We start from the raw sequence: 21,030 nt of genomic DNA, 5'->3' as shown, positions 1-21,030 counted from the left end.
ATGAATTATTTTGTTTTATATTTGTACATTTTACCACTTTGCAGAGATCCATTTTCACTTTGAGATTAGCAATAAAATGTCAAATCGTCTAAGCCAGTGAGTACTTTTTATAGGCACCATAAAGGCATAATATAGGTACACAACAGTTCAGTCTTCACAATATTCTACAATACAATATAATGGCACAATGCTGGTACATCAGACTTCTTTTTTTACACAATATACAGTCATTTTTAGCATCTAATGAAATAACGTCCCTCTGTATCTTCTCCAGTCACTGCCTATGAGATGTTAGTTGCCTTCCCTGGCTATTTGTGACCCTAGAAGTGTCTTGTACAAACTGTGGGATTGGAAATTCAGGGGCTCCAAGTATTGTCAGACCTGCTCCCTCCTCCGAAAGTAGCCTTCCTCTAAGAACCGTTGCATAATGTTTGGTTAAATATAGTACATTATACGATTTTGCCAAAATTATTACTCCATACCTTGATATGCAGCCATTTGTGTCAGAAGCTATGATGGTTTAACTGTGTACAACCAGTTCAAAAGCTGTGTAGAAGCTTGTTCCCAGGACTATTGAATTTTTTTTGGGTTTAAGTAGTATTTGGAAATTGATCTTGAATACTTACTGTGAGATCTGCTTTATGCAAAAGTCTCTTCAATATTCAGTAAGACATTTAAAAACTATGAAGCATGAGGATGACACTGAATAATTATTTCTATGCATAGTAAACCTTATGAAATAAGAGCAGTTTGTTTTTTAAACAATCTTCCTTAAAAATAAATTAGAATTAAATATTGCAGACTCTCATGCCATGTAAAGTAACTTCACGTTATATACAAGCGAGTTGTCCCACAGGTTTTTTTTAATGTAGATATTGGCACAAATACAGTTTTACTGTAGGGCTTAGCACATGAGATTTGTCAAAAACACGTCTCTTACTGGAGTTTTAAATTTGCTTCCTCTGTATCCACATGCAGGTTTTCCCATTTGTTCTTTTTCTTTTCTTTATATTTTTTCTTCTCTCTCCTTTTATAAATAGTTTTCATATGGGCTTTTTTGGCCTGAACTGAAGCCAGTCTGTCACTAATTTATGTATGTGTGTGCAAGATAAAGAGTTGGATCTTCATTAATGAAGATGGCAGATGGAGATGGAGATGGAGACACAGACGAAGTGATACATCTTGGTAGCTTCCGTAGACATCGTGGCAAAGGTACATCAGTTTCTTGTAAATCAGATGATTATATTAACAGACATTTTCTGGAAATTTGTCATGTCCATTATGTCTAATAAATTAGTTTGGGGAAACTGACACAATGTAATTTTTAAGGTGCCAGGTATTATGCATATCTGTATTGATTTAAATAGTAAGCAAGAAAATGGGTTTACCCCGACAAGATAATGTATGCAAGAAATTATGATCATTATAATCTTCCATCTATTTCCTGTACCTTCTAGCCTATAAGGAACTCTATCTTATCCCAGTGCCATCAGGCTTAAGTTGAGAACCATCCCTTGATAAGGCACTTGTATGTTGGCCACAGTCATTGACACATCCCAGCTGACTGTTCTCTGCTAGCTTTAGAGTAACCATTCAGTTAAATGTTCACATCATTGTTGTGAGGAATAAAAACTAAATTACCCAAAAGAAGTTCTTGCATAAAATGGAAGAAAGAACAGACTTCATATAAATAGGAAATGGGTCAGGACTGGACCCTAACCTCATGGAGCTATGAGGCATCAGCACGAAGCACTGCACTACTATTCACCTTTTACTATATATTGTGATCATATTAATAATGTGCTTCATTTTTGCTATTCTGATTATCGGCCTTATGTCATACTTTTATTTCACTAGTGCAATGTCACCTAATGCACCTAACTAAACAATAGTTGTAATGGTTGCATTTAATCCATTATTTAAAATTTATTTTTAACTCCATCCTGTTTATTTAAATCCTTGTTAACCAGTCTGTGGCCACATCACAGTATCTACTAAATACAATTTGTCCTTGGTGTGTGTTCATTTTTTAATGTGGTTGCTTATTTTAATCTGTTTTTGAATGTTTCACAGTGGTCAGAGTTGCTGCTGTAACCAACATGGGTTGGTTTTATTTGATGTCTCTTCATTGTATGCATGGTGTTTGTATGTTCTCTCTCTGTCTTGAAGATTCTCCTCTGGTATCCTGGGTTTAACCACCATTTCAAAAAGATACCTGTGTTATGGTTAAATATAGTTGTGCATGAGTGATGGACTGTGGTTCTCTTAAAGTGTTTTTCTTTGTTTTGTCTCCTCATTATCTTGTGCCATTTACTGATAACTCCATATAATAACCCTGGCAAAGCAAATTAAAAAAATGGATGGATTTATTCTTGTTGTGTCCTCGGTTACAGTTCAATATTTTTTTTTATTTTTTTTTTCTTGCTCCAAAAATTTTAAGATGGGAAAGAACGTACCGACTTACTCATTACAATAGTAGATGATTCTGATGATTCTTCACCCTACAAGATGACAAATGTATCCAAAGTGGAAGAGGAAGATGAAGAGGATGATGATGACAGTGTAATTTTGGAGGTGATATCTGTTGTACAACATTTTGTGTTGCGTGCATGTATGTGTAATAATTTCCACAAAATTTTCCCCCTTTTGAATTTAAGGCAGTGTTCCCTCTGTGTTCTAATAATTTAGTAATGGTTTGTGTTCTGTATAGTATTAGATCGGTACTAAAATTTTGACTTTGGCACATCTTTTAGACCTTAGTACTAGAACCAAAATGGTTTCAAAGCACATAAGTGATCTCCACCTTAGCCCCACAGCTGCTTTATTCCCCTAGCCAGCAAGCATGCGTCCCTCCCTCCCGGCTCCACTGCATAATCGCTTGCCTCCCTGCTACATCACACTCTGCAAATCATTAACAGGAATGCGGTTCAGTTCTTGGTTTTTCTAACGTGGTTATATAAAAACATACATTCGAACAGTGGGTAGGGACCCCCTTGGTGATTCAAAGTAGATCTAACATGTATTAGTAACCGTCTAAGAGTGGGGGGGCTGCTTCCTAACCTTGGAGTTTCAATTGTGCTATTAAATGACAGCTTTCAAGCACATCACTCTGTACCATTTACTTCCAGAAATTAATCTAAAGAAATGCTGATACTGTACCCTTTTAAAAATAGTTTTTTGGGTACTTTTCCATTACCAGGATACTGCACAACCTTGTTTTTTTTTAATATACGTCTAATTTGAAAAGGCTGATGATCTAAAATGATTTGTTGATTGCAAATTGTATTTTGAGAAAAGGAGTTGTTATATAATTTTTTTTTTTTTTGTGCATCTCTTACCAAATAGTAAATTGAACTAACACTGAATAAAATCCACAGTTGATCAATGGTTAAGTCAGTTGAGTCATCTGCTAGAAGTGTAGGCATACTAAAGCAAAGAAGTGCAACAAGACATTCCTTTTCACACTGAAGTTTTTGAAAAACAGTGAATGCCTTTGCTGGCAAGGTATTATCATCAAAATATCTGCTGATTTTTGCAATACTTACCAATTCTGATTCATAGTGTCGCATCTATTAAAGAAATCACGGGAGGCAAGCAACATTTTTAGAGGAGGGTTATAATTTTAAATACAGTGCAACATAATTAAGTCTCTCTTTGAGCGCACATTTTGTTAGATATAACTCTCAGTATTCTATTATTTAAGCATTTAAAACTTTAAGCCTACAGACTAGTAGCCCTCATTAACTAGTTGTTAGTTGGAGATATTTGTCTCTTGTATCCCTGTGCCCAGAATTTGCCATGACATGAATTAGTGAAGAAGGGTGTAATTTCAATTTCTATAGTCTAAAGTCAGTTTCAAGTTTTTTGCTTGAGATTTTAAGTTTTACATTTTTTTTTTTTTTCCAAAATTCTACCCCCACCCCCATTTAGTCCACAAAATTGCAGCATTCTTTTTCGAATGTGATGTGTCCTGCTGCTAAATGGAATAGCTTTCAATCTGAAGACTGCACTCCTCTGAGTGGTAAGCATCTGCCTTTTCATAAGCACTCCCTGGACAGCATTGTTGAATTGCCTAGTGCTATAAGTGGTGGAGCTACTCAGAGTGCAGCACCTTCTTCAGCCCACAATGTGCCTAAACCGTTACCTCTTCAGGAGAAAGACCTTGCAAACCATTCCCTTGGTTTTGGACCTGCTGCACCTGACAATACAGAGACTTCAGGTGGTTTTGCATCAGAGTCACTACTTCATCCAATTACCAAGCCACTGTTTCCTCCAATTGTTGCAGAGTTGCCTTTAGATGCCACAGATCTGCAGGAGCAAAGTCATCCGTCTCTTCAGCAGCAGCTTGCAGGGCAAGACCCTTTAACTACTGCTGTAGCTGCCATCACCTCTATGCCTGTTGAAAATGTGACTGTTACTCCAGAAAAGCTGAAACGAAAGAATGGTTCACATACAGTACAGTTTGAAGAATGTTCCACATCAGTAGCTAAAAAGGAAATCCCCCTCATAGTTTTAGATGATGATGCACTACCTGGTCCATCTGTACCAAAAGGCAAGGAACTTGATGAGGACACAGTACAATTACTGTCAACTGAAACGGTAAGTAAAAGTTGAACTCTATCAAAACACAGAGTTTGAGAGTACAATTTGAGTGCACAGCATTAATCTAGTAAACTGGTTTTGTTGTGTTCTTCTAATAATACAACCCCATTTCTAAAAAAGTTGAACGATGTAAATAAAAACAATGCAATGATTTGCAAATCTCAAACTCCTATTCTATTCAAAATAGAACATAGAAATCATATGAAATGTTTCAACTGAGAAAATGTACCATTTCTAAGGTAAGAATAAGGTTATTTTGAATTTGATAGTAGCAACACGTCTCAAAGTTGGGACGGGGCTATGTTTACCACTGTGAAGCATCCTCTTGTCTTTTTTTAACAGTCCGTAAACATCTGGGAACTGAGACCAGTTGCTGGACTTTAGGGAGAGGATTGCTGTCCTATTCTTGTCTGATACAGGATTATAGCTGCTCAACAGTCCTGGGTCGTCTTTGCCGTATATTTTTCCCAGATGGGACTGGATGGTCTCATGGTCTGGAATCCCTGCAGATTTTTTTTTTTTTCTCCAGCCTTCTGGAGTTCTTGTTTTTTGTTTTTTCTGTCCTCCCTGGCCATTGGACTTTACTCTTATTCTATGTTAATGTTGACTTATTTTTCTTACTGTGTCTTTTATTTTTCTATTCTTCATTATGTAAAGCACTTTGAGCTACATTTTTTGTATGAAAATGTGCTATATAAATAAATTTTGTTGTTGTTTAATGCTCCAAATGTTTTGAATTGGTGAAAGTGCTGGACTGCAGACAGGCCAGTTCAGCATCTGGACTCCTACTACAAAGCCATTGCCTTGCTGAAATACTCAAGGTCTTCCCTGAAAAAGACGTCTTCTGGATTGGAGCATATGTTGCTCTAAAACCTGTATATACCTTTCAGAATTAATGGTGCCTTGCCAGATGTGCAAGCTGTCAATTCCATAGGCACTAATGCACCCCCATACCATCAGAGATGCAGGCTTTTGAACTGAGGGCTGTATAAGCCAGATGGTCCCTCTCCTTCAGTCCAGAGGACATGGCGTCCATGTTTTCCAAAAAAAATGCCTCGGTCCATTTTAAATGAGCTTTGGCCCGGAAAAGACCGCAGCATTTCTGGATTAAGTTCACATACGGCTTCTTGATAGCATGATAGAGCTTTCACCTGCATTTGTGGATGGCACTGCAAATTGTGTTCACAGACAACTATTTCTGGAAGTGTTCCTGAGCCCATGCAGTGATTTCCATGACGGGTCACACTTCATTAAAAACAGGCATGATTCTAAGTGCCTGAAGATCATGGGAATATTGATTTTACAGCATTGTCCCTTGTGCACACCAAATAATCAAGATTCAGAGAATCTGGAGAAAATGTACTGTAGATGAAGAGATTCAAAGTTTTCACATTTTTATGTTGAGGAACATTATTCTGAAATTGTTTCACAATTTGTAGATGGGTTTTGCCCATCTTTATTTCTGAATACCCAATCGTGTTAGTTACCTGTTGAAAATTAACCTAATTAGTTGCAAAATGGTCCTCCAGCTGTTTCTTTTTAGTACCATGTACTTTTCCAGCCTTTTGCTGCCCCTGTCCCAACTTTTTTTTTTTTTTTGTTTTTTGAGACATGTTGCTGCCATCAAATTCAAAATGAGGTAATATTTTCATGAAATAGTAAAATGTCTCACTTTCAACATTTGATACGTTTTCTACTTTTTATTTTCTAGATTTTCAAATCGTTGCATTCTGTGTTTTATTTACATTTTACAGTGTCCCAACTTGTTTGGAATTGGGGTTGTACTACTTTAGGCACTCTTCAGTTGATTGAGTGATGATTTGCAGGTAGTTGGAGTTCCCTGGCAAATTCTGAAAAGGGTCACAAAGAAATCAATTTCTGATAAAATAACAGGTTAAAAATGTACACATTAATGTTCCTCACTTGCATATTGTGCTGTTTGGAGTCTGATTTCACTTTATTCTTTGATATTTATGAGGTTGTCTCTCCAACTTCATTGCTGTTTTACTGTTGTTGACATGGCTGCATTAAGATAATACAGTAAAATGTGGTGGGGGGAAAAATGAGCAACAAAACTGTAAAGTGGTTCATGACCCACATCCAAAGAAGCATTTGGTTTTAGGTGGGGGTGGGTGTTATTAAAATCAGATTTAATGTGTTTGTGTATGTTTGTGGTGGTGTGTGTGTAGTGGGGTTTTTTTTTTTCTCTCCACCCCACTTGCAACATAACAGTGCATAATTCTCCTTTCCTCCTTCCCATGCCTTGTTAGATCATCCACTTTCCGGATATTGAAAGGAGATTTTTAGAAAAATTCATAAGGAGCCATAATTTGACAGACATTGAGAAGTAGGTATCCATTAGTGTGGTGTTTGTTAGATGTTTTTTTTTTAATTATTCTTTATTGCCAATATATGTTGTATAGCATAATCTTATTTTAGAGTCTTATTATACATTACTAATAAGTACACCATACCAGATTATTGTTAGATTAGAGGTATTCTAGCCTCTTTATGGAAAAGAATGTATTCTTGTAAAAGGTGCTTGAGATCAGTACTCCTTTAAGTAAGTAGAAGAATTCATTAGCTGGGTGTATCTTCATGCATACAGTGTTCTTGGTTTGAATTCCATACTATTTGCATTCTATATGAAGACTGCATATTCTCCCCACATCAAGGTAAAGTTTCCTCCTATTTCCAAAGATCTATGTGTTGTTCGAATTAATTCCAAATTTACCACAATGTTACCAACAGTGTAAACCATTCTTTGGTTTAAAAAAAAAAAAAAAATTCAATTGGTTTTGGCATATATAAAACATGAAATAAAATAAGCTTGCAAAGGGCTAAAAGGAACAATGTATATAGACTATTTTACATAATGTACAGCTTCCTAAGCAAAGTGATAGTTTAGGCTTAATTTTTATTGTGCTCACTTGTTTTGTGTATCTCTGTCTTGTGTTGGCGGTGTGAGTAAAATCTTTTTTCTTCTCCCTATCTACATCCAGCAAAAAGGCTAATTTAGAATAGATATTTTAGAGAACGGAATTTAACCATTGCAGCAACAAATAACTAAGAAACCTATTTAAACTGTCTCAATGAAAACAATTGTCTTAATGTTAAACTTAGCAACTTGAAATATAAATTTATGTCAAATTGGGATGCCTTATTTATGATAATTTATGATAATTGTTTGTTTGGATAATGCCTTTCCTTCATTCTAATTATGTGTATTATTACTATCTAGTAGAATGCACATAATGTCTGGTGGTTTTCTTATTTAAGATGTTCAGGATATGGCTTGGCTAGTAAGTCCTCGCCATTTTTGCTCCAGAAAGCAGGAGAAAACTACTGTGTGCTTCTAGGCTTGCTTGATACAATGTATAGGATATCGTTTGAAAAACCTTTAGGTTGTTATAGTTAAAATTTTTGGAAAAGGAATGGCAATCATTAAATAATTACCTTTTTTATTCTTTAACAGAGTTTGTGCTATTTTGCGTTCACATCCTAATTATCCAAAGAATAATTGCCTTGACCAAAACAATGAAAAGCCACAGGTAAGATGGGCATTTTTGTTGTGGATCTGTGTAAAACTTTTTAGTTTCTAAAAGCTGTATACAATAGTTTGAGTGTACAGAACCATAAAGAAAAAACAAAGGCATGTTTCTGCATTTGTTTGTCAATCTTGAAATTACCTGTATAGCTGTCCCTTGCCTTTATACATATTCTACATTCCAACACCTCATACAGTACTTCCTGATATGGTTGGTTTTGCACATTTTGTGCTATGAGTGGCTTCAGACCTTTCATCAAAATGTAATATTAGAGAAAGTGAACTTGAGTGAACACAAAATGTTTTTTTTTGTTTTGTAAACATGTAAAGATGTTTAGTTACAAACTGTGCAGTTCAATATTTGTGCATGGTGCAACATTGCCAATGGCTGAAAAATGCTTCCTGTATCTTGGAGAATCCATGCACTGAGAAATTCAAGCTGTTCTGAAGACCAAATTATGTGAAAAATGCTACTATTTAATAAATTGCCAACTTTTTGTGAATCTTTGACTGAATATTGTACATTATAAGGAGGGTCTTTGAGGCAAGTGTTAATCTCTGCAGTATCAGGTACAGGGGTATTAAAATCATAAAAATTTGATAAATGCTTTTTTAATATGAATCTGAAGCATGCATGCATGCATTTTACACAGAAATCGTCACTTTTAAATGTCAAGTAACCTAAGAGAGGCAAGTTTTAATGTTTGTTATTCTTGGCAACACACCGCACTGTGCCTCTAGAATGTATGCTATGCTAGCATGACACTAACTCTCCACAATTGATTTCATGTTTTATAGTAATGCCATTCTGTTTGTTATTGCATTCTGTTTCTTTTGGTTTTGGTCACTCGCTGTGTGCTCTTCCTGTCACTCTCTTGCTACCTGTTCTGTGCTAGGGCAAACCTGATATGGCTGATAAAATAGCTCAACTCTGCCTGCTTCTGTTTCATTTTAACCATTTCACTTCAACATGTAAAAAGAGAAATAAAATAAAAAGGAATTGAAACTATGGACCTTGCTGAACTTATTCAGCTAAATAAGATGTAATTACTTTTTTAGTGTTTACATATTTATGTAATGCAGAGTGAAACTATTGTTATATTTACATGTGCGGTACTTACCTATGGGACCACTGATACAGCTAATGCCATGGAGTACTGTAATTGATAATCTTACACATGGATCACTCCTTTGCTGAGGGATTCTACACAGTCTGAAATGGAGATACTAAAGCAAGGGCTGTTATGGGTATTCAGTTTTGTGTTTGGGGTTGTTGTTGTGTTTTTTTTTTTTTTTTTACCCTTTTTGTATATGTTAAATTCCTTGAATAAATAATTGATCACAAACGTTGCTGACATTGGCAACTGTCATAAATGATGAGGGTTAGGACACTTTTTTTTTTTTTCTCCTCTGTCTAAAAACCCATACTGCATATGCTTGTATCTCACTTTTAGTACACTTTCTCTCTCCACTTTGTTTGCTGGTCACTTGTCTGTAGCCCAACTGCTATTTCATTGCCTGTGTTATAAAAGGTGCAACTGCCAGTGAGGAAGCATTTACTGGATTGATATATTCTGATGGTGTATGTTATTAGAGTGCACACAATGGAGTTTGTCAAGAAGGCTATGTTTGAACTTTGTTTTCTTCATAAAGTCCACTATGATTTGGGGTACAGGTAGGATGGGAATGTGGCATAGAAATGAACTCCCAACGAACCACTTTTGAACATGTAATTGGTAACATGTTTGAAGGTCTTTTACTTGTTTCTTGGTTTCTGTCAGGGCACCAGCCCACTGTAGAACACATGCCCCCACACTTGAACCATAAGGGCCATTTTGAAGTTTACTGTTCTCATTTCAACGATATGCAAGAGAGAAGCAAACCGAGGTAGCCAAACTACATACACATGGTGACAAGGCAGAGATCTAAACCAAGTATCTAGGAGCTGCAAGACTGTAGAACTAAACCTTGTGCCTCACATCTACCCTTTTTGTTTAAATGAAGTGCACAAACATTAAGCATTTTTCTCTTAAAGCCAGCATAATCACAACATTTAAAGTCCATTTAGTCCCACATTTGTCCTTCTGGCTTTGTGGGGAAAAACATAACCGTAGATAGTTACCCTCAAATCAAACCAATGCCAACATTATACTGGAAAGCAGCCATACCACATGCACTTCAGAATAGGGTAATCCACCTGAAGATAAGCATGTTTGCGCCTGGCCAGTACTTGGATGGTAGACCATGTAGAACAAGCTTGGGTTGACCCTGGAAGAGGTGTTGGAAAGGTCAGTGGGGGTGCTTAACCTGTGGTTTGTGTAGATCCCTATGCCTTAGTGCAGCAATGGGGACACTTTGCTGTAAAAATGGGGCTGTCATTTGGATGAGACGCAGCACTGAGGTCCTGACTATCTGTGGTCATTAAAGATCCCTGGGCATCCTTCATAAACAGCAGGGTATATCCTGATGTCAGGGTTAAATTGCCGTTCATGGCCAAGTCATTCTTGCCTCCTAATCATCCGTGTCTCTAATTGCCCATTTCTTTCACCCCTTAACCACCTATAGCTAATGTGTGGTGAGCATACTGGTGTAAAATGGATGCTTTCGCATCATCCAGATTGGTGCTGCACCTTGGTGTTGGGTGAAGTGATTCCCCCCTTTCTACATAATGCAATTTGAATAGTGAGAAAAGTCATCTATAAATGTGAATAATTATTAAGGACTCCCCTCATGAGCAAATATTGCCATATGTAAGCTTTTTCAAGCACAAACTTCTCATTTCAACTCCATTCTTCTGCTTTAGCTGTCATCTTCACTTTCTGCACACATTTCTGGTCATTCTAACATTTGCAGCTATAGATGTTGTTGCAGTTGATTTCTCATTTGACACCCAGTGAAATGCTCAAGGTTGGTAGGTTGGTGTGTCTATATTGAGCTGTTCAAATTGTAATCTTTGATTGAGGTTATGGCAGATGTAACATCTGGGTTGTTGAGATAATTGATGCTAAGCCTAGAATTTTGTTTGCTGTATAAAGTGTACTGTATTGTATTTTTTTCAGGTAATTTGTGAAACAAATTTTCACACAGCAGCTCAACCAGAGATTTTTCCCACTGGTAAAACATCCCCACATGATCAAACAAAGAATCCTGTCCTTGTTTTGAGGAGAAGAATGTTTGAAGATCATCACAGAATTTCAGAGGCAAAAAACCTCAGTAATGTTGATGTTAACCAGAATTCAACACCTGCATCCACAGCAATCCCTGTGTTACTTCATGTACCAAAAAATATAGGTGACTCTAAAACCTCCACTTTGGCGTTGGCAGCAGATGATGAGGCTCCAGGTCCATCCATTCTAAATAAATTGGCCAAGAATGATGGTGGTGAAGATGAGGAGGAAAATGGTGCTTTTGGTTATGACCATGAACTTATCAGGTCACTAATAAAAAAAACGGTGAGTATGTCCAATAACTAACCACCTAAAGCAGATTGTAATTTAGTTTGTCTATGAAAGTGCAATCCCCAATTTCCTCTAAGGTGTGTTATCCTTGTGTAAAAATTTCTATTCTGTTCATAGAGCTGATAAAAATTGGCAATTGAGTAATCAATCATTACTACTTCTTGCCACATAAGGTGGGGGATGTTTTTGTTAAGGTCTGCCTTTCAAAATTAGACATGGTTGTCTTTGCACTCTGAATTATTTTTTTTTTGTGTGTGCCCTCCCTCACCATAATCTATTGTCAATGGGGGAGTACTGAAATCGTTAGAATCAACAAAAATGTTGATCTCCGGTTTTTGGAGGATCTCAACGTTTTAGGGTCCACTGATACCGAAAACATTGATACTTCTGGTGGGTGTGTGTCTGTCCTCAAGAAATTGTAACACAGACAGACAGTCTAGAACTAAAATGGTTGGACGGAATAATGCCAAATCTGAAACTTAAGCCTGTTATGCGATGATGATGTGCAGATTTATTTTTGAGCCAAATTGTGTAAAGGAAAGAGGCACTCTAGAGGAACCCTCAAATACCATAACTCGGCAATTGATGAGAAGAATTCATAATTAATTGCAATCATAATGACTTATTTTATGATCGAGAAGATCAGTATCAGAGCAGTAAATAACTGAAATGTTAGAGTAGTTCTGGTAACTTGGTTCCTAGGGCGCAAAGCCTGTTAACACTCATGTCTCTATTTATGTATTTATTTTCTTGCAATTTTGATACAAGGTACATTTTTTGATTATAAAACTCCACAGGACTTCATTTTTGCTTCTTTGAAGTAATTCTGCAGTTTGAATAGAGAAGGTTTGCTCCTTATATCAAAACTCTTAAGGTTTCAAAATATCTATATTTGATGAATATGAATGAGTCGGGTTATGTAATGGCAAAGTATCACAGGAAATTAAGCTTTGAAGTTTTTTTTTTTTATATATATATGCTTTAGACAAAAAAAAATGTAATCTAAGAACCCTTGGAAAACAAATGGTTATGAATACCAAAAAACACATTGTGGACTGCAATTTTACAAAAGTGCACATTCATTTTACCTATCTTATGCTTTTTTAAAAAAAAAAAAAAATGTGTGCTGCAAATGTGGAAAAGAGTACAACAGTAATAGTAATATTAGGTAAGAACTACAGGCATCAACACCTAAAGGCTCAAAAATGACAGCAAAAGGAAGGTTCAAGTAACAATAGAAAATACTTATTAGGTGGGAATTTACTATAATCTGTCTATGATTAATGTATATGTATAAATATGTATAATATAAAGAAAAATGTAAATACATTTAAACAGAATAGTTGGGAGGGGGATCAGCTTTGAATTGTAAAGTTGCTAGAATTTAATTTTTTTGGTCTGTCATTTAAATACTTTAAAAAATACCAAGCAAATAAGCCTGGGGAGGGGGTGACAGCATGCCTTGTTTATAAAGCAAAATACTGTGTAGATGGTTGGAAACCTTGTCAAACCTCAAAAGCAAAGGCTTGCAGTAAAAAGAACCTTTATGAACTAAGCAGTTTTAAAAGGGATCAGTGCTAGTGGTTCTGCTTTGAGTCTGAACTCTGTCTAGGTTAATACATAATATTTGGGGTGACTATTTTTTTTGTCATGTATTGCACAAATTTGTATTGGTCAAACTTGGCAATACATTTTATGAGTCACTTCTGCTATTTACTTTAAAATTGTGTTGTTGATGAACCTCGGGGGCACAGATGGAAGATAATTAAGAATACATTTCACAGAAAAGGTAAGTGTGTGAGTGTGAGAACTTTAGATATGTGGAATAAATTTTCAAGCACTATAGTGAATATTTGTACTTTGGGGACCTTTAGAACTTTATCTTGAGGAACATTTTGCAAAGGACAGGTGGATTGGGATTGTCAAATCAAATTATTTCCATACATCTTAAGTAAATTAAAATTACTTGCATATCTCCACAGAGCAGTTGACAATAAAACAATATCAATAAAAGACACATACTCTGTTCTCATATTTGTTCTTATGATTGACTGTTCAGCAGCCTTATGGCCTGTGGGTAGAAACTGTTTATGTAACTTACTGGTGTGAATGGTAGTGGTCTAGTAGTGTTTCTTAGAAAGTAGGAGACAAACCGCAGGACGGCTGAGGTCTTTAATTATCTGGTTTGTCTTTCTAAGGCATAGAATGTTGTATATGTCATAAAAAGAAAGCAGGTGGGTGTCTAATCTGTGCTACCTTCACCACCCTCTGTAGTGGTTTCTGATCTTGAGATAAATAGGTGCCATGGCATAATGTGATGCAGCCAGTGAGGATGGGCTCACCTGTGTACCTGTAGAAGTACATGAGAACAGATGAAGAAATCTGAGCTGTCCTCTGACGTCTACAGAAACGGAGGCATTGGTGAGCCTTCTTGATGAGAGTGGGAAAGTGTTATGCCAACGTCAGTTTATCCATGAACAAAAGAGATGTCTGTGAGCAGACGCATGTAATACGTTATCACTCTCTGAAGCCAATAGTCTCAGACTGCTATATAATGTTGGGCTGAAATTCTTGTTCTCGTAAACTATTCTTGACTTCTTTAACTAATGAAAAGCCATACAGAATTATAATAGGCAAACTCTGATCTGCACCCATTGAATTACTTTAGGCTAGCTAATTTTGCATTTCATGTATGTTATATGCTATTAATAAAAATGTAATATGATGCAAAATCAGCAGTGAACATTGGCAACCCCTTTCCTCTTTAGTGTGTCCAAAAGTTCAAACAATATGCACATTTAGACATTGGCATAATTCTGATGCAATACATAATGTATTAATAAATTTAAAAAAAAAACATTTTAATAACAAAGTAGAACTGCAACCAATTAATTCTTCCCAGAATCTGATGACTAATTATAGTGTGAAAACATACCACCGTTTTGTACAGAAAGTCCGTGCTATGGCAACGTAAGACACACAGTATATTTGGCTGGAGACAGATAATTTAGTGGGTATTATAGCTTGTTTCCAATTCTCCTACTCTCCAGCTATGGATAGTTAACAATTTTTACTTGATTCGCCATTATGAAAAGGTTGCTTCAAAGTATTCTAATTTATAAGCTACAACTTATAAAATACAGAAGTCCTGTATAACTGCAGCAGTTACAGCAATGCATGTTCTGTGTTGTGGCAATATATAATATACATTGTGTGATTGTGTGGTTATTTTGTTTTTTAATAATTGTAAAGTTTAAAGTTGATCTTTATTCTGCTTTTTCAGGCAGTGCTCTTTCCTGATGTAGACGCGTCCTTTGTTGAAGACCTCATTCAGATGCAGGGATTTACTGATTTGAATGAGTATGCATTTTCCCCTTATTTTAAATTTAGCTGAAATGCTGTTAGTACCTTTTTAAGATCATCTTCATGTTTAGTATGCTTGCATGGCCTCATGGATGCAGTAATTATTTCTTGTGCCGCTGCAGCATTTGTTTTGTACTTGTTTTGGCCTTCCTTTATATGGCTTATATTACAGCTGAAGCTGTGTTGTCTGTCTGCTTTCTTGATTTTTTTTTTTTTTTTTTATCTTATTGAAAGACTATTTGACACAGCACAGCCACACACCTTTTCCTTTGGTCTGTTGCCATTGTTTTCTGTCTTTCACCAGTTGTCCATTTAGTGACATTTTTAACTATTGTCAGAAATCCAAAGTGAACCTCTGATTTTTTTTTTTATTTATTTATTTTTTTTTATATAAGAGTACTGCTTCAATAATCTATGAATAAGTTAACATGTTTTTATAAAGCTGTTTTGGTAATGCTCTCCATAATATACTGCTCAAAAGAATTAAAGGAACACTTTTTAATCAGAGTATAGCATAAAGTCAATGAAACTTATGGGATATTAATCTGGTCAGTTAAGTAGCAGAGGGGGTTGTTAATCAGTTTCAGCTGCTGTGGTGTTAATGAAATTAACAACAGATGCACTAGAGGGGCAACAATGAGATGACCCCCAAAACAGGAATGGTTTAACAGGTGGAGGCCACTGACATTTTTCCCTCCTCATCTTTTCTGACTGTTTCTTCACTAGTTTTGCATTTGGCTACAGTCAGTGTCACTACTGGTAGCATGAGGCGATACCTGGACCCTACAGAGGTTGCACAGGTAGTCCAACTTCTCCAGGATGGCACATCAATACGTGTCGTTGGCAGAAGGTTTGCTGTGTCTCCCTGCACAGTCTCAAGGGCATGGAGGAGATTCTAGGAGACAAGCAGTTATTCTAGGAGAGCTGGAGAGGGCCATAGAAGGTCCATAACCCATCAGCAGGACCAGTATCTGCTCCTTTGGGCAAGGAGGAACAGGATGAGCACTGCCAGAGCCCTACAAAATGACCTCCAGCAGGCCACTGGTGTGAATGTCTCTGACCAAACAACCAGAAAGACTTCATGAGGGTGACCCAAGGGCCCCATGTCCTCTAATGGGCCCTGAGCTCACTGCCCAGCAGCATGCAGCTCGATTGGCATTCGCCATAGAATACCAGAATTGGCAGATGCACCACTGGTGCCCTGTGCTTTTACAGATGAGAGCAGGTTCACCCTGAGCACGTGACAGAAGTGAAAGGGTCTGGAGAAGCCATGGAGAACATTATGCTGCCTGTAACATCATTCAGCATGAGCAGTTTGGTGGTGGGTTAATGATTGTCTGGGGAGGCATATCCATGGAGGGTCACACAGACCGCTAGAGGCTTGACAAAGGCACCTTGGCTGCCATTAGGTATCAGGATGAAATCCTTGGACCCATTGTCAGACCCTATGCTGGTACAGTGGCTCCTGGTGCACGACAATTCCTGGCCTCATGTGGTGAGAGTATGCAGGCAGTTCCTGGAGGATGAAGGAATTGATACCATTGACTGGCCACCACACTTTCCTGACCTAAATCCAATAGAACACCTCTGGGACATTATGTTTTGGTCCATCCAATGCCACCAGGTTGCACCTCAGACTGTCCAGGAGCTCAGTGATGCCCTGGTCCAGATCTGGGAGGAGATCCCCCACAACACCATCTGTCATCTCATTAGAAGCATGCACCGATGTTGTCAGGCATGTATACAAGAACACAGGGGCCATACAAAGTGCTGCGTACAATTTTGAGTTGCTGCAATTAAATTTTGGCAAAATGGACTAGCCTGCCACAATTTTTTCACTCTGATTTTTGGGGTGTCTTTGAATTCAGGGCTCTGTAGGTTGATCATTTTCATTTCCATCAAACGATGTGGCATCCTTTCGTTCCTAACACATTACCCAGTCTATATCAGTATAGATATCCAGGAGGATTTCTTTTTCCCATTGAGATCTGATGTGTTTTCAAAGTGTTCCTTTTAATTTTTTTGAGCAGTTTATATACGCTAAAGTGTGTAACATCTACTGCCAAAGTTTTGTATTGCAGCAGAAGCCTTTGCTGATCAAGATACAAGTACTCAATGGACATATACTTTTTACTGGCAAAAGTGGCATATTGCACAATGGTTAATTTGTAAAAATAACACATTTTCAATAGTACTGTGCTTAACCATTTAGGATGCAAAGTGGCATGACAACTTTACCATTTCTCCATTTTCATGCCAAGCATTTTAACAAATTAAAATCTCTATATATAAAATGGAGACCATAAACTAACATTTCCAGGCAAATAATTCAACTAATGAGTACAAAGATTAATTTAAGTGTTCTCTGGGGAAAATTTACCATAAGAGATTCTGGTTAGACAGGTCATTTTAAACTCCTTATTATGCATTTTATCCTTGGGTAATGTTGCCCAGAATACCATTTTTAATCTATTGATCAAACTGCAAGAAAGTTGCATGATCAGATTAGTGGATGTGGACTAATGCAGTAGCTTTTGACAAGTGAACTATTTCTTTTAGGTTTTTAAATTTATTTGTGGTCCAGATGTTTGCCCTTGGAGTTTTGAGCAATTTGATTACCATTCAGTCTCACCCAACCCCCACCTTGGAGTTTTCACTGGCTCAGTCAGTTAACATTAGATAGTAGAGTGGGCTGCTTCAAGATTTACAACTGTAACAGCTCTGTTGACCAGCAATAATTCTCAAGTCAACTTTTCCTAGACAGGCAGTAGATAATAACTTTGATACTCTTGCTATGCCTGAAATTTCACAGACTAACAAATTTCTATGGACTGGTGCAGGTCCATGGACCAGTGGATAGGAAACACTGGTATAGTACATACAGTATATTGTGCTTGCCAAAATATAAGGGGTATTCAGAAAGTCTTGAGCCTTTTCTAGGATAACATACCAGAACCACCAATCTTATTCACTCATGATTTATGCATTTTTATTTATTTCAGGCACTTAATCCACTAGTCAAATCATGCAGTATTACCCTTTTTTAATTTGTCCATCTTCCAGTTCACATCTTCAGTGAGCTCATCGTGGGTTTCAAAAACTTCCCTCACAAAGGGTTTTTTTCCCCCCCGGCCAGGGTGCCAAGTCAGGGGAATAGAGTGGGTGCTCCACCAACTCAACACCAGACTGCTGAATGGTGGCCATGGCCACTTTTTCCTTCCTTCCAAAAGAAAAAAAATGTCCTGTTGTGGTGTTTTTTTTTAACCTGCAGACTTGCAGAACCTGGTCTTGATTGGGGCCTTGGAGCCCTTTGGTAGCTGAATATTTAACTGTTTATTTTTAGGCTCAAATATGAAACCAGGCTCCAGTTTCCAAAACTTCACATTTTGGGGACTGACCTTCTTGTGAGTTTGCATGAAAGACTTGACAGAAACTGACTCAATGCAGTTCGTTTGTCATCCTGGAGCTGAATTTTTCCAGCTCGGGGAATAGTAGTGCTTTCCAAGTAAAATTTTTGATGTAAACGCCAGAAAAAGTCGAGTAAGACTGATGGCTCAGGACTTTCTGAACACCCCTTTTTTGTTTAATAAATGATGCTTGTTTTCCATGGGAAAGGGGTTCTGGTGACTATTAATGTTTGTGGGTGTATGTCTCTACACAACAATCCCCAAACACCCCCACCTCCAAAAGCAGTGTTTTAGGTTGGCTCATTGGTGCCCTTAGGGTTCAAGGTTAAAAAAAAAAAAAAAAAAATGTTCTTAATGACCAGGTTCATTGACTGTACCTTATGTTTGCTAGAATATTTACAGTAGTAAGGAATTGAGTAAATGCTTCAGTCAAAAACTGTTCTTGAAGTATAAAATATGTGTCTTTCTTTATAGAATTTGTGCTCATTTGCTTACATATAATGATTATCCAAAGAATATGCTCCTTGACCAAAATGATACAAAGCAGGTGAGTCTTGTATGTTTTCTTGTTTAGTCATTCTTCTCTTTTAGTAATGGGTTTCACTCTACACTGTATCACCTTGTGTATATTTTAGTCTTTTCTAGCATTTTGTATTAAAATTCCCAAACAAAATTACAATGCTCCTTTTCTTTTGACTTTAACTTTTAAGCCACAGCCAGTTCGTCGGAATGTTATCCGCCCAGCAAGCCCCTGGACAAGTCTTCCCTCTGGGGAAAGAGTTGCAAAAGATCAAAAAGAGAGACTGTTACAGCCTTTTGGAAGAAGAATACTCATTGCACGACGAAGATTTTCAAGGAACACCAATGTAGAGGATTCTTTTGATCCAACTGATAATGGCAATGAGCGTGCTGCACCTTCTACTTCTGCAGAACCTACTGTATTTATTGATGAAAATTCACTGAATAGATCAGATGATGCCGGAACAGCTTTTGCAGTGGCAACCGATGATGAGAGACCAGGACCTTCCACTCCAAACCGGCAGCCCAGTGATGAAAAAGATTATTCTTTTGGACATGACCTTTTAAGTTCCTTAGTAAAAGAAACAGTAAGTACAAATGCTACATAAAGGAATGATTTCATTACAGACGTATGACAAACTTGGCTGAAGACCCTTGCGTAATGTAATGCATATAAAACTGTTTTTATTTACAATTCTTGTTAAACTTGCATTATACTTAATGTTGAACACGTTGGGTCAGTTGCAGTGTACCTGAGATGTTTACTAGCAGCGGTTCGAGACCAAAGTACATAGAACTTGAACCTCAGATCCAAGTGTTTCCATAAACAGTGGAACAAAATCAACGCCAAGTTTAATTATTACGCAGCTTGTCTTATTTTGGTTATGTGTTTTCTACTCGGTTTGCTCAGCTGGCCATTTGATTGCCAATTAACAGTGGCACACTGGCAATTAACTTCTCACCCTCTCTTGATTAACAATATGACCCTGCACATCTTGGTTTAATGGGACCAGACACAGGAGAAAAGTACTTCACATGTAAACTATATACTGTATATCTCTATTTATATATCCTGGGTATACTGTAACGTATTCTGGCATCCAAAAGAGGGCAGGAATGAACAATAAACAAAGGCAAAGGGCTGCAGTGTCTGGCAGGCAACAAGAAGCACAAAGAAAGAAGGATGCAAGGGCTAGAATATCCAATGAGGAGACAACAAGAGGTACAAAGAAAGAGGAATATAAAGCATATTCAGTTTACAAAGGTTTGTAAATGCATGGAATGATTGAAACAGATTTAAAAGGTTAAGGTGCTAATTAAAAAAATAATTGCAATCCTTAAGTTGCATTAAGATAGAAGTCCAGAAATCCTTACATTGAAATTTAATGATGACGAGAGATGCAAGTTACTGATGCATAACTGTCTCTAACTTTTAGCCAGATCTACCATCGGGGTAAAACCCACATTTTTCTACTCCTTTTATTTTTATATCTGATGTTCATATAGCTTTTATTTTTATATCTGATGTTCATATAGTGTAAATGTGTGTGCCACCCTGGGTATTTTTGGGGACTTCACCTGGTCTTGCTGTTTCTCATTTTCCAATTGCATTGATAATAATAGGGCAGTTATGTGTCCTTCATTATGCGCCAAACCTAAAAGTCCTCAAAGAGTATGAAATACATAGTGACAGGCTGGACAATATTGGTAAGGAATGTCTCATCAAACTTCACTCACTCAAACTTCATAGTAGAGCAGCACAAGCTCTGTATAGTTGAATATGGTTCCCATATTTTTTAATGACATATAAATAAATGCTTTTTTTTTTTATATCTATAACAGTCTGTCTGATGTGTGCAGAATTACTCTTGTAACATTACCCAATAAGTACTAAGTCCATTATACCTGCTTATGAGGTGGTTTAGGTTAGTATGCATCAAGTCTCTGGCTCCAAGAAGGACTTGAGCAACTGTACTTCTTCTTAGTCAGCTGCTAGTCTACAGCACTGGAGCATACTGCAACAGCACTAATCCCAGAAGTTAGTCTTGTTACAGTGAATACATGCCAAGGCCAGACCAGTGTGGAATCATCCCAGGCTACTTGCACACTGCAACTGACCCATTATATTTATTGC

The 21,030-nt window shown here is 37.1% G+C and overlaps 1 protein-coding gene across 3 annotated transcripts in view; it reads left to right on the top strand.

Annotated features, from left to right (window-relative positions):
• rnf216 (ring finger protein 216) overlaps positions 1–21,030 on the top strand; it is a 65,357-nt gene that overhangs the window by 3,502 nt on the left and 40,825 nt on the right. For 2 of the 3 annotated variants that reach the window (XM_039774061.1, XM_039774064.1), the window contains exons 2-10: positions 1,041–1,212; positions 2,441–2,574; positions 3,931–4,599; positions 6,873–6,949; positions 8,078–8,153; positions 11,209–11,601; positions 14,891–14,967; positions 18,852–18,924; positions 19,088–19,483. In XM_039774061.1, the coding sequence (XP_039629995.1) occupies positions 1,131–1,212; positions 2,441–2,574; positions 3,931–4,599; positions 6,873–6,949; positions 8,078–8,153; positions 11,209–11,601; positions 14,891–14,967; positions 18,852–18,924; positions 19,088–19,483 (1,977 nt within the window). In that variant the 5' untranslated portion in view covers positions 1,041–1,130. The remainder of the gene's footprint in view (positions 1–1,040; positions 1,213–2,440; positions 2,575–3,930; positions 4,600–6,872; positions 6,950–8,077; positions 8,154–11,208; positions 11,602–14,890; positions 14,968–18,851; positions 18,925–19,087; positions 19,484–21,030) is intronic. The other variant, XM_039774065.1, reaches the window with a different exon arrangement.

This window comes from Polypterus senegalus, chromosome 13, assembly GCF_016835505.1.
Source record: "Polypterus senegalus isolate Bchr_013 chromosome 13, ASM1683550v1, whole genome shotgun sequence".
Lineage (NCBI taxonomy): Eukaryota > Metazoa > Chordata > Cladistia > Polypteriformes > Polypteridae > Polypterus > Polypterus senegalus.
Note: the sequence above shows the minus strand (reverse complement) of the source record. Positions and strands in the feature narration are given on the sequence as shown.